The 14,854-nt window shown below is 44.3% G+C and overlaps 1 protein-coding gene across 1 annotated transcript in view; it reads left to right on the top strand.

The window, feature by feature from the left end:
* The window catches only part of BCL3 (BCL3 transcription coactivator), a 120,878-nt gene that overhangs the window by 73,099 nt on the left and 32,925 nt on the right, over positions 1–14,854 (top strand). Inside the window, exons 3-4 of the mRNA XM_040434309.1 lie at positions 4,002–4,110; positions 12,001–12,196. Coding sequence (XP_040290243.1) covers positions 4,002–4,110; positions 12,001–12,196 — 305 coding nt within the window. The remainder of the gene's footprint in view (positions 1–4,001; positions 4,111–12,000; positions 12,197–14,854) is intronic.

Genomic DNA, 14,854 nt, shown 5'->3' with positions numbered 1-14,854 from the left:
GGACACAGGCAGCTCAGTAATATGTTGCACCAAGCACCACTACACTACACCCCCCCCCCTGTCACTTATTAACCCCTTATTCACCCTTGATCACCCCTGATCACCCCATATAGACTCCCTGATCACCCCCCTGTCATTGATTACCCCCCTGTCATTGATCACCCCCCTGTAAAGCTCCATTCAGATGTCCGCATGATTTTTACGGATCCACTGATAGATGAATCGGATCCGCAAAACGCATACGGACGTCTGAATGGAGCCTTACAGGGGCGTGATCAATGACTGTGGTGATCACCCCATATAGACTCCCTGATCACCCCCTGTCATTGATTACACCCCTGTCATTGATCAACCCCCTGTAAAGCTCCATTCAGATGTCCGCATGATTTTTACGGATCCACTGATAGATGGATTGGATCCGCAAAACGCATACGGACGTCTGAATGGAGCCTTACAGGGGCGTGATCAATGACTGTGGTGATCACCCCATATAGACTCCCTGATCACCCCCCTGTCATTGATCAACCCCCTGTAAAGCTCCATTCAGATGTCCGCATGATTTTTACGGATCCACTGATAAATGGATCGGATCCGCAAAACGCATACGGACGTCTGAATGGAGCCTTACAAGGGCGTGATCAATGACTGTGGTGATCACCCCATATAGACTCCCTGATCACCCCCGTCATTGATTACACCCCTGTCATTGATCAACCCCTGTAAAGCTCCATTCAGATGTCCGCATGATTTTTACGGATCCACTCATAGATGGATCGGATCCGCAAAACGCATACGGACGTCTGAATGGAGCCTTACAAGGGCGTGATCAATGACTGTGGTGATCACCCCATATAGACTCCCTGATCACCCCCCTGTCATTGATTACACCCCTGTCATTGATCAACCCCCTGTAAAGCTCCATTCAGATGTCCGCATGATTTTTACGGATCCACTGATAGATGGATCGGATCCGCAAAACACATACAGGCGTCTCCCTGGAGCCTTCCAGGGGGGGTGATCACCCCATATAGACTCCCTGATCACCCCCCCCTGTCATTGATCACCCCCCCCTGTCATTGATCACCCCCCTGTCAGGCTGCATTCAGATGTCCGTATGATTTTTACGGATCCACGGATACATGGATCGGATCCGCAAAACACATACGGACATCTGAATGGAGCCTTACAGGGGGGTGATCAATGACAGGGGGGTGATCACCCCATATAGACTCTCTGATCACCCCCCTGTCATTGATCACCCCCCTGTCATTGATCACCTCTCTGTAAGGCTCCATTCAGACATTTTTTTGGCCCAAGTTAGCGGAATTTTTTTTTTTTTTTCTTACAAAGTCTCATATTCCACTAACTTGTGTCAAAAAATTAAATCTCACATGAACTCACCATACCCCTCACGGAATCCAAATGCGTCAAATTTTTTAGACATTTATATTCCAGACTTCTTCTCACGCTTTAGGGCCCCTAGAATGCCAGGGCAGTATAAATACCCCACATGTGACCCCATTTCGGAAAGAAGACACCCCAAGGTATTCCGTGAGGGGCATATTGAGTCCATGAAAGATTGAAATTTTTGTCCCAAGTTAGCGGAAAGGGAGACTTTGTGAGAAAAAAAAAAATATATATCAATTTCCGCTAACTTGTGCCAAAAAAAAAAAAATTCTATGAACTCGCCATGCCCCTCATTGAATACCTTGGGGTGTCTTCTTTCCAAAATGGGGTCACATGTGGGGTATTTATACTGCCCTGGCATTCTAGTGGCCCCAAAGCTTGAGAAGAAGTCTGGTATCCAAATGTCTAAAAATGCCCTCCTAAAAGGAATTTGGGCACCTTTGCGCATCTAGGCTGCAAAAAAGTGTCACACATCTGGTATCGCCGTACTCAGGAGAAGTTGGGGAATGTGTTTTAGGGTGTCATTTTACATATACCCATGCTGGGTGAGAGAAATATCTTGGTCAAATGCCAACTTTGTATAAAAAAAATGGGAAAAGTTGTCTTTTGCCAAGATATTTCTCTCACCCAGCATGGGTATATGTAAAATGACACCCCAAAACACATTCCCCAACTTCTCCTGAATACGGCGATACCACATGTGTGACACTTTTTTGCAGCCTAGATGCGCAAAGGTGCCCAAATTCCTTTTAGGAGGGCATTTTTAGACATTTGGATACCAGACTTTTTTGCAGCCTAGGTGGGCAAAGGGGCCCATATTCCAAAGAGCACCTTTCGGATTTCACAGGTCATTTTTTACAGAATTTGATTTCAAACTCCTTACCACACATTTGGGCCCCTAGAATGCCTGCCAGGGCAGTATAACTACCCCACAAGTGACCCCATTTTGGAAAGAAGACACCCCAAGGTATTCGCTGATGGGCATAGTGAGTTCATGGAAGTTTTTATTTTTTGTCACAAGTTAGTGGAATATGAGACTTTGTAAGAAAAAAAAAAAAATCATCATTTTCCGCTAACTTGTGACAAAAAATAAAAAGTTCTATGAACTCACTATGCCCATCAGCGAATACCTTAGGGTGTCTACTTTCCGAAATGGGGTCATTTGTGGGGTGTTTGTACTGTCTGGGCATTGTAGGACCTCAGGAAACATGGCAGGTGCTCAGAAAGTCAGAGCTGCTTCAAAAAGCGGAAATTCACATTTTTGTACCATAGTTTGTAAACGCTATAACTTTTACCCAAACCATTTTTTTTTCACCCAAACATTTTTTTTTTATCAAAGACATGTAGAACAATAAATTTAGAGCAAAATTTATATATGGATGTCGTTTTTTTTTGCAAAATTTTACAACTGAAAGTGAAAAATGTCATTTTTTTGCAAAAAAATCGTTAAATTTCGATTAATAACAAAAAAAGTAAAAATGTCAGCAGCAATGAAATACCACCAAATGAAAGCTCTATTAGTGAGAAGAAAAGGAGGTAAAATTCATTTGAGTGGTAAGTTGCATGACCGAGCAATAAACCGCTAAAGTTGTGGAGTGCCGATTTGTAAAAAAGGACCTGGTCTTTAGGGGGGTATAAACCTGTGGTCCTTAAGTGGTTAAAGTGATTGCCCAAGAAGACTGGATTTTCCAGCTTAGCTCGTTCCTTTGAAAATGTTTAGTCCACAGATGTAGTTGTCATGTGCACTATGATGGCTCAAACATATAAATTAGTTTTAGGGCTCATGCACACGACCGTTGTTGTTTTGCGGTCCGTTTTTAATGGATCCGTTCCGTATATGAGTGTTTTTTTTTCTCTCATTTAAGTCCTCTTCCGTTCCGTTATTCGACAAAACATATCCGTATGGTTTCTGTATGCGATCCGTTTTTTGCGGATCGGAAACGTAAACAGTAACTTATTAATCACCAAACACATGAGCAATATGGGCTGGACATAGCATTTCTACAGTATGGATCCGCAAAATACGGATGACATACGGATGTGTTCTGTGTGCGTTCCATACTTTTTGCAGACCCATTGACTTAAATGGGGCCTTGGGCAATAATAGGACATGCACTACTTTTTTGCGAAACGGAAATACGGAAACGGATTGCACACGGAGTACCTTCCGTTGTTTTTGCGGACTCATTGAAGTGAATGGTTCTGCATAGAGTCCGCAAAAAAACCTTAACGGAAGCGGAAAGAAAATACGTTTGTGTGCATGAGGCCTTACCAGAAGTCCTTTTATCCCCCATCAGTATAATGCATTGGCTTGGTCCAATGTATGTCAACTTCCCAGCACTAATCCACACTAGAAGAACTTTGCCATTAATAAAGGATGAGATCTTTCCTGGGACCATTATTTATACATTTTTACACATAGCCCATAGCTACAGGTACCATATGAATTAGATTTTTGAAGGACTCTTTGTGGATACTCACTTGGGTTCCAGCCAGTATGCTTGCTGGCAATGTGATGCCTCACATTTTTCCAGAATTTATGATTGTCCAACCTTCCTTTTTTTGCCTGATCCTCTTTTATTTGTCATTCTCAGGGCACTGCACATTGCTATTGCTCATGGAAATCTATCAATAGCCCAGAAGGTGATCTCTCTACTAAACCACGGGAGAAGAGATGTAGATGTACTCAATAAACTTAGACAGGTAAGTAAGAAGAATGTTCTACATTTGGCTTGTAATTACTTGATAGATATACTTCTATGCGAATCAGGTTAAAAGTATAACTGTCGTATATTATTTTTTGGGAGTATTGGATTGTGGTGATTAATATCACCTTGGTGGCCCTATTTCAACTTTTCACTGTGTATTCAATTACCCCTTAATTCCACATTTTTGTTCCCTGTACTGCCTACTTTTACCTGTGCTTAAAATAGGGTTGCTAGGCATGGTCCGTCTATCTGTTGAAGGACGCAGATGCAGGCAGCGTGCAAGGTCAGATTACTGACAGCCAGGGACTGTAAGTAAATGATTAAAGCCAGGTCCTCCCCATCAGCTGATAACAGTGCCTGGGCTGTGTGCACTTCTCCCTGTCCCTGCGCTTGGCAGACGCTCCCTCACTCAGCAGAGCAGGAGAATGCAGAGTTGGAGCAGCGCACAACAGGGAAGGGAGATCTGCCATCTGCTCAGTGTATAAATTAAAGCAACATGGGGTAAGAGGACCCCTTTGTGCTGCAGGAGATTAACCCTTTAGGGGGGAAGGCTCTGGTTACTGACACTTTTGGGGGGCTATTGTTACTGGCTAGTAAGGGCAGGCGGGATTAGCCTCAGGGTGAAGGCAGTGGCTGCCATCTTAACTGAATAGTGAAATTGCAGTTTTATGCAGACTGGTTGCTAAGGGCTGAATCTTATTAAATATGGGGTAATTCAGTCTAATAATAACTGATTCTGGAATATCATGTTATTAGCAACTACATATATGAAAATTGAAATTACCGTATTTTTCGCCCCATAAGATGCACTCCCCCCCCCCCCAAAATGGGGGGAAAATGCCCCTGCGTCTTATGGGGCGAATGCTGACGTTTTTACATCGCATGCTGCGATGTATGCAAGAGCGGGGAGGGACTGGGAGGAGGAGTTTGGGGCCGGCAATTGCAGCGGGGCGGTGCAGTCACTGTACTATAGCCCCGCCGCTCCAGTGCTGCACTATACAAATATAAAATGTCTTATTCAATACACCCTAACAGCTTCTGTAGAATGCAGGCAGGCAGGCAGGGCGGGCGGCAGCATAACTCCCTGATATCACGTGCCTGCGCCGCCTACTTTATGAGTGAAGCAGGCGGCGCAGGCAAGTGATGTCAGTGAGTGCCGGCATTGTACAGAAGCTATTAGGATGTACGGTAATATTAGGAGTGAGGCGGCATGTTTAATCACTTTTAATTGAATGAGACATTTTATATTTGTATACTGCAGCACTGGAGCGGCGGGGAAGGGGATCTGTGGATGACAGTTTTATGGGGAACATCCGTGGATAGCACAGTTAAGGGGTGGGGGGTCTGTGGATGGCACTGTTATGGGCTGGGGGGTCTGTGGATGGCACTGTTATGGGGTGGGGGGTCTGTGGATGGCACATATATAACAGTGCCACCCACAGATCCCCCATAACAGTGCCACCCACAGATCCCCCCTGTAACAGTGCCACCCACAGATCCCCCCCTGTAACAGTGCCAGCCACAGATCCCCCATAACAGTGCGTCATCCACAGATCCCCCCATAACAGTGCGTCATCCACAGATCCCCCCATAACAGTGCGTCATCCACAGATCCCCCCATAAGAGTGCGTCATCTACAGATCCCCCCAAAGGGTGCGTCATCCACAGATCCCCCCATAAGAGTGGGTCATCCACAGATCCCCCCATAACAGTGCGTCATCCACAGATCCCCCCATAACAGTGCGTCATCCACAGATCCCACATGACAGTACCATCCCCTGATCCCCCCATAACAGTGTCCTTCACAGATCCACCCATAACAGTGCCATCCACAGATCCTTAGTAATAGTGCCGTCCACAGACCACCATTAGTTCCAAACCCACCAAAAGAACACCTTTTGGTTAAAAATATTTTTTTTCTTATTTTCCTCCCCAAAAACCTAGGTGTGTCTTATGGGCCGGTGCGTCTTATAGGGCGAAAAATACGGTAGGGTCTAAATGTGACAGTTACCCTTTAACATGTGTCTTCTAAAGCCAAGTCTGAACTTTCCTACATCTAGTTTTTCAGGCTGAATAACAGAATAGGGTCATCAAAACGGTCAGAACCCAAGGTTGCCAACATCGTAGCATATTTTTTCTGGACAACTAAACCAAAAATTAAGGACAGTGCTAAATTTTTACAGACATATAACTCACCCCATTATAGAGATCATGCCACCCTGTCACGCCCTCAAAACTAATAATCAAATGGGCACGCACAGGCGATCCAGGCAAATGCAACAAGAAGCTTCATCACTTAGGCCTCATGCACACGACCGTGCCGTTTTTTGTGGTCCGCAAAAAACGGAAGCCGTCCACGTGTGCCTTCCGCAATTTGCGGAATGGAACAGGCGGCCCATTGTAGACATGCCTATTCTTGTCCGCAAAACAGACAAGAATAGGACATGTTATAATTTTTTGGTGGGGCCTCGGAACGGAGCAACGGATGACTTCCTCTCTCTACTCTCCTGCCTTACGCTGTGCTGCTGTCCTCTTACCTCTCCTGCTGACTACTTTAGTGCCTCAAGTCCAGTGTTTGATCTGGTGAATGTGCAGTGCAAAAAAGTCACGAACAATATTCTTTTGCTGGACACTATGGACAGCAGAAAAAAAACTCTTTGGGGCACATTTAAGACCAGCACCAGTTCTAAATCTAAAATCTAAAATAATAGGCGGCACTCCCTTGTGAAATACCTTAGGGTTCCCACATAAGGACTCATGGTGAGAATACCTTACCGAATAATGTTGCGCAAATCCAGGCACAACACTAGGGAATGGCGTGGTCTCTCCTGTAGAGAGGATGGGTCAAGCTGCTGCGCTTGTTCGCCGGGATCCTCCAGATGGAGTCCGGAATACACATAGGAACGTGTTTGCTCAACAAGGAGCAGAAAAACAAAAACAAAAAATATACATAAAACGCTATAAATAAAAGGCTAGCTATGAGTTTCAGTGGCGGGCCACCACCTTCATCAGGCTGTAAGGTCAGGGCCGTCTTTACCAAGGGGCAAAAGGGGCAGCTGCCCCGGGCCCAGTTGCTCCTGGGGGGCCCAAGGCAGCTGCCTCTTGAGTCCTGCTAGCCACTGCCCCGGGTGTCAGGCTGTCAGCTGTGATCTAGGACCTTAGCTGTGATCTAGGACCTTAGATGACATCATCACCACGTGACCAGTAACCTAGCAATATTACTGGTCACATGGCTATGAGGTCATCAAGGTCCTATCAGGAGTGTTGCAGGAGAAGTTTGCCTTAACTGTGGAGCTTTTTTTGTGAACATTACATCAGAAAAAGGTGACAGGGGCTGTTATGCTAATATACTGTAAACTACTGTATAGTGGGGTGCTGTATACTGTGGGGGGCTGTATAGTGTGGGGGGCCTGTATACTGTGGGGGGCTGTATACTGTGTAGGGGGGGCTGTATACTGTGTGGGGGGGGCTGTATACTGTGGGGGGGGCTGTATACTGTGGGGGGGGGCTGTATACTGTATACTGTGGGTGCTGTATATTGTGGAGTGCTATACTGCTGTACTGTATACTGTGGGGGCTATATATTGTATACTGTGGGTGCTGTATAGTGTGGAGTGCTATACTGCTGTACTGTATAGTGTGGGGTGCTGTATCGTGTATAGTTTGGGGTGCTGTATACGGTGAGGTGCTATACTGCTCTACTGTATACTGTGGGGTGCTGTATACTGTGGGCTTCTATACTGCTCTACTATATACTGTGGGGTACTGTATAGTGTGGGGTGCTATACTGCTGTATACTATAGGGTGCTATACTGCATACTGTGGGTTGCTGTATACTATAGGGTGCTATACTGCATACTGTGGGGTGCACTGTAACGCTAGGGTGAGCCGAGCCCTGGTCTCCTTCCTGCAGAGCGGTGCCCACTTCCAGCCTGAGCCCAGCTGCCCAGAGCACTGATCCTGAGCCGCTGGAGTCTTCAGAACTGGAAGTATTTACAGTCATTCACTGTACTCTACCAGATGTGTGGATTTTTTGTGTGTGTTGTGGTGGAGGGCGTGATTGCCTGCTAAGGTGTGGGAAGGCGGGATCCAGGGGGCCAAAGTAAATTTTTGCCCAGGGTCCAATTAATATTAAAGACAGCCCTGTGTAAGGTCAGAAGAAAATACATACATTTAAGGCTGAGTTCACATCAGCGTTCAGCCTTTCCGTTCTCCTGCTAGGTTTCCGCTCAGAAGATGATTTTGGAGCGGAGACAAAAGTCCTGCATGCACAACTTTTGTCTCCGCTCCAAAATCATCTTCTGGGCGGAAACCTAACGGACCCCATTATAGTCTATGAGGTCCGTAGGCTCCGTTCGGCTCAGTTATGTGCAGAATCCGTCCTTTCCGTTCTCCTGCTCCTATAACGGAGCAGGAGAACGGAAAGGCTGAACGCTGATGTGAACTAAGCCTAAATTAGGACAATCAAAATATAAAGACATCAGAATACATGGAGTGGACTCAAATGGATTGAACTAGAAGAAAATACGACGACATCCAAAATACATGAAGTGGATTCAAATAAATTGGGGAAAAAATAAATAAACAAAAAATATTTTTTTAGGGAAAAAGCATGATCCAAAATAATAAAAACATAATCAGACCATAATTTAATATAATTCATGTGGATATCCAAACATTGCTTCATGTGAATGCAGATATATAATTTGTGTGGATCCAAATATCCACAAATATACACGTCCATGTACATCTTCGCATAAATACATTCTCTTCAATAATAGATCTAGACATAGTGGAACACTGATTTGGATCCACACAAATTAGATATCTGCATTCACATGAAGCAACGTTTGGATATCCACATAAATTATATTATATTACATTATAGTCTGATTATGTTTTGATTATTTTGGATCATGCTTTTTCTCTAAAACATTATTTCCCCCCCAATTTATTCGAATCCACTTCATGTATTTTGGATGTCTTTGTATTTTGAGTTCTAAATGTAAGACAGCTTCCAGATTGGACACTGACCAAAAACACGCTTGTAGCTCCCACAATAACTTTCATTTATCAAGTCTGGTTGATCTCAATAGTCAAAGGTAAATGTGAGGACAGAAAAACTCCAGCCACATGGCATAGATAAGGAATTGCAGCCAGCACATTGGCATCTTCCATTATTATAGGTTTCAAGGTTGCTTGGCTTTTTGTCAGGTCATGGAAGGCCTAGAATAATCCATTGATTGTGATGTTTATGTTCCATGTTCTCAACCATCATGGTTCGGCTGGCTGGATGAGTAGGACAACTACAGCAGATAGCACAAGCAGAGCTTCTAGAGCAATGGCGACTTCAATTCTTACAGGAGTCATCTGATGTTGACAGTCTCTGTTGGAAGCGTCCCCTGACGGTAGAATGGTCACATTGAAGGAAAATGATCAAACTGGTGTAAAGTAGAACTGGCTTAGTTTCCCATGGCAACCAATCAGATTCCACCTTTCATTTTTCACAGCTCCTTTGGAAAATAAAATGGTGGAATCTGATTGGTTTCTATGGGCAACTAAGCCAGTTCTACTTTACACCAGTTTGATAAACCTTCCCCATTGTGTCCTGCTGCTGGAACCCCAGGCGTTCGGCTGGTCCACTTTTCCTGCAGCACCCCTGTAGGTGAGACGAAGCATTACACAATTTGCATAAATCAATAAGCTGTCAGTGCATAGATTTGTCAGATCCCCTAGTACATTCCTTCTTGTTGGTTTCCTTACCAAGGAAAATGCCGAGATGTAGGTAGAAGTTTTGTGGCATTTGTGTAAACGCTATACCTTCAACCATCCAAGTCCATTTTCAGTTGAACATGTGGACACCCTGAGATCTATAGAGGCCATTACGCCCCCACCTGTAGTGCTACTGTTCTCTTATGTAACATCAGGGGTTTACAGCGCCCCCATAGCTGTACCCCTGATGGTCACCTGTTCAAATTAAGAGATATACCATAATATAAAATGCTGCAAAGAAAAAAGCGTATAAAGTTCAACACGTCTTAATGAATAACTTTTATACCACACCATTTTTCCCCTATCCTGTCGGGCTCTGCAGAATAAAACCCATCATTGTTGTTTCTGTTGTAAGGCATCACAATCGGCAGACGTGAACTTTTTTTTTAAGCTCAGTGTTTCTCGCTCTTGCTGGAAGTCACATGACCCTGGGGATCCCCCTTGGCTGTTTATCTACATTTCCTCCTTCTGCGGCAGCATGAACCAGTGACACCACATAGCAGCCGTGGCTGAAGGAGCAAGAACGCAACAAAGCCTGTAATAACGAAATAGATCACGCAGCGTGATTAGCCGCGTAACTTCAGAGGAACAGATGGAGCATAGCTGAGTTTGTCATATTACATGTGTTTTCTCATGGGACTGCAGGTAAACTTATTGCATTTGGGTACTTTCACACTAGCGTTATTCTTTTCCGGCATTGAGTTCCGTCCTAGGGGCTCAATACCGGAAAAGAACTGATCAGTTTTATCCTAATGCATTCTGAATGGAGAGCAATCCGTTCAGGATGCATCAGGATGTCTTCAGTTCAGTCTTTTTGACTGATCAGGACGGAGATAATACCGCAGATAATACCGCAGCATGCTACGGCAAAAAAACTGAAGACTTCCCTGAATGCCGGATCTGGCCTTTTTTCCCATAGGAATGTATTAGTGTCGGATCCAGCATTCAAAATACCGGAATGCCGAATTCGTCCTTCCGGTCTGCGCATGCGCTGACCGAAAAAATTAATAAAAAATAATGGATCTGTTTGTCCGTATGACAAACGGACAGACGGATCCGTTCTTGCATCCGGATCCATCTACAAATGCTGTCTGGTTGCATGCAGATTGCCTGATCCGGCAGGCAGTTCCGGCGACGGAACTGCCTGCCGGATCACTCTGCCGCAAGCGTTAAAGTGCCCTTATTTTACCTCGTAGCACAAAAAGAAACAGATGACAAGTTCGGCTGCATTTTCACAACATATTGTATTAGGGAATTCCACGGACACAATTTCTTGAAGGAATTGCTTCGTGATGGAGCGCAGCATGACCTTATGGTAGGTACTTGCTGAGAGGTTAGAATGGTTTTGGACTAGGTTCAACCGTTCTCTTGGGTCTCTCAGAGGAACTGTTTTTCTGGGTCCACCCAACATCGACATGAGTGGTTGGTTGTTATCGTTGCACATGTAGGATACGGTCTAATAGGTTATTTGAGAATCATCCGATAAGACCCTAGCGGCTAGTGACTGGCTCCGTCTTCTACTGTTCTGGATTGACACCTTCCAAAGATAATAAAATGTTAAACTAGGGCTATGCCTCCTACCTAGTGGTGGCATTAATACCACTGAAACAATTCATGGACTGAGGCTACTTTCACATTAGCGTTTTTTGCGGATCCGTCATGGATCTGCAAAAACGCTTCCATTACAATAATACAACCGCATGCATCCGTCATGAACGGATCCGGTTTTATTATGGCTTCTATAGCCATGACGGATCCGTCATGAACACCATTGAAAGTCAATGGGGGACGGATCAGTTTTCTATTGTGTCCAAGAAAAGAGTTTTGCTCCGTACCACGCTTGTGAGAGCCCTGAACGGATCTCAGAAACGGAAAGCCAAAACGCGAGTGTGAAAGTAGCCTTATTTCTATGGCATCTGTACAAAAAGCCATAGGATGGTCCGGTATGCAAGCTGAGAGAGCAGATATTCTGGGTTACTGGAAGCTCTCACTATTAGAGAATGTTCGATTCATGGAGGGACCGTGACAAAAAATTAAACGGCAGGATGAGTACAGATTTTTTCAGACCAGTTGTACTTCCTCAATGACTTTGTATATCCTCATCTTCCTCCAGACTCCACTTCACCTTGCAGTAATCACCGATCAACCAGAACTTGTGGCTCTTCTCCTGCAACACAGAGCCTCCCCTCTAATCCCTGACCGCAATGGACAGACCTGCATTCACTTGGCATGTGAATATGGAAGCATCAGGAGTCTCCAGGTTCTGATGAGGGCCGGAATACAAGACCTGGAAGCAACCAACTACCATGGTGTGAGACTATGTAATATGATGTATATATAAAGTTTATGAATGTCATTTACACCTTACTGCAGTGATTAGGGGTGGACCCGGAACTTAAAGTGGCCCTGGGGAAAAAACTAAAAGAGGCCCCATGTTGTAGGTGGGTCCAAATTGACAGAAAGCGAGGAAACACTAGTAGGCAGGGCCAAAAGAAGTAGGTGGGGCAGCAATACCATAGTGCAGAACAAAATCCCGCCCCAGCAGAACCAAATAGCACAGTGCAGCACAAAATACTGCCACCTGCGACACAGTATAAAACTGTATCATCTTCCTTAGGATGGCAATCCAGTTCAATTAGGCTGCTGGGCAGGTATATAAGTGTCCGATTCTGCTACATTAATTAATACTAAGAGTATTAGATCCTTATGTACCTGGCTGGCAACTATTCGGAGGGCTCGACTGGCCCCTTGTGCATCGGCCCACCGGTAAATTTGCCTGTAAGGTCTATGGCCAATCTGAGCTCAAGAGCCACATGTGGTTCACCGCCCCTGCTGTGTGGCTCACCATGGGCATTCTGGGTTATTAATGTATGGATTGACATTGTTGCAGACCTATCCTAGATTTAACACCAGACAGTGCCAATTTGGATGGTATAATATTGTTTTACATTTCACAGTGAAATATTTATCAGCAAATGTTTACAGTTTCATGTGGGGTTTTTTCACAAAAATTCTCTCCTCTTTTTTTGAATTGGCTGTTACTCTCAGCAATCACTGAATGTTGAATGTGGTTCATAACATACAAAGAGTTGGGGACTTCCGCTTTACTGGATCACTGCCACCTACAAGTCAGTTTATTATGAAAAAAAATGCCAAAAACTTTTGGCTGCAGGGATTCTTTGCTCCCATAAAATACATAACATTGGATTCCTTAACCCAATAATGACCAGTTGCCATATATTTGTCATGCTTGGTTCTGGGCCTTACTTTGGAGCACCGTGTACAGCGTGGGTTAAAGCTCCTGTTCCTATAGTCTAGCGCAGGGATCAGCAACATCTGGCACTCCTGCTGCTGTGAAACTACAACTCTCAGCATGCAACCCTGTAATTGCCACATAAGTAAAAGTAGGATTCTGGGAGTTGTACTGTAGATTCAGAACAGCATGAGTGTCGGAGGTTGCTGATCCCTGGTCCAGCAGAAGCAGGTTGAGTGACAGTCGAGTGTCCTGGGGGGAGGACAGAGGCAGTTTATTAGCCCTTCTGTCTTCTCCTTTCCTTGATAAGTGGTGCTCAGTGAGCGCTATGCAGTGAATGGAGGAAGTGGCTATGCCACTTCCTTTATTATACCTGGTGATCACGTAAGCATGGTATATTATGTGCTAAATATATAAGGAATGAGGAAAAAACTAAAATACAAATAAGAAAAAAGATAACCCGCACCAACCTAAACCATCGCCATAGTCCTCTCATTTGCACAAAACGATACATATTATACAGCAAAACAATCAACACAAAATAGGGATCCCATTTTAATTTAATTTATCATTTACTTCTTACATTTTTCCACCAAATAAAACCTCTAAAAAAACATAATAAGGGCCTATGTGTCATTAAAAAAAAATCCAAAAATTATTTTGATAACCCAACAGATAAAAGGGCTATTAAATTAAATCACCGTGTGGCCTAAATCACAAATAATTCAAACATTCAGGCCTGGTCATTAATGCAAAAAATGTGTTATGGAAAATTCCACAGATGAAGCTGGAACTGGCTTTCTACCACTTTGGCTTAATGTGCTGCCATATACTACCCCATACGGCATGTATCATAGAATAGTTCCCTTACTCAGCATCTGAACATGTCTGTTTCTTTTTGGATAAATATATTGAGGTAGCATACAACTCTAGAGCAAATAGCATGAGAAAAATAACATAGCTATAGTATGACTCCTAACATCCATGTAGATAGTATGCCTGATTAATGCATTTGCACTACTCTGACCCTGCTGGCTGGGACAGGTAACTGCAATTTACACCTTTTTATGAGAGTCACTTGCTGCTCATTTTAGTGATGTCACAAAAGAAGTACATTCTCAACTATTTACAGTATGTGACAAGTCACAAACAGTCTAAGTACTCACTTCCTTCCGTTAAGTTTTGGCACCTTTTGTATCAGAAAATCCACTGATGCAATTGTCAAGGTTCCATAGACCGTTACACCAAGTCACAGTGGAGGCTCTGTGACTTTGTGACTATTAAAGGGGGTTTCCAGGCTCCTGATATTGATGCCCTAATCTCAGGATAGGTCATTTAATATCCGATATTAAATGAGGTCCCGGCACTCCGCACCCCCACCCATCAACTGTCCCTGCAGGTCTCTGGTGCTGGAACTAGAAATTGGGATGGAATCGGAAGCACAGCTCCATTCAGAGTGTAGTGGCCGTGCTGGGTTACTGCAGCTCAGCTCCCATTCTCTTCCTGCAGTAACTCAACATGGCCAATGCACTGTGACTCAGATTTACTAATCCTGTAGATGGCGCAAGCTTAGCCAGGTTGTCTAGACCTGCACCAGATTTATCACAATGGCTCACGCTGGATGTCTGGAATAGACACTTCTTGACTCTATTCCACTTATTGGTTGGCTTGCAATATATCAGAATTGTGCTGAAATTTTGTTGCAAAATGGTGC

The sequence above is a fragment of the Bufo bufo genome, chromosome 1 (genome assembly GCF_905171765.1).
Source record: "Bufo bufo chromosome 1, aBufBuf1.1, whole genome shotgun sequence".
NCBI classification, from domain to species: Eukaryota; Metazoa; Chordata; class Amphibia; order Anura; family Bufonidae; genus Bufo; species Bufo bufo.
Note: the sequence above shows the minus strand (reverse complement) of the source record. Positions and strands in the feature narration are given on the sequence as shown.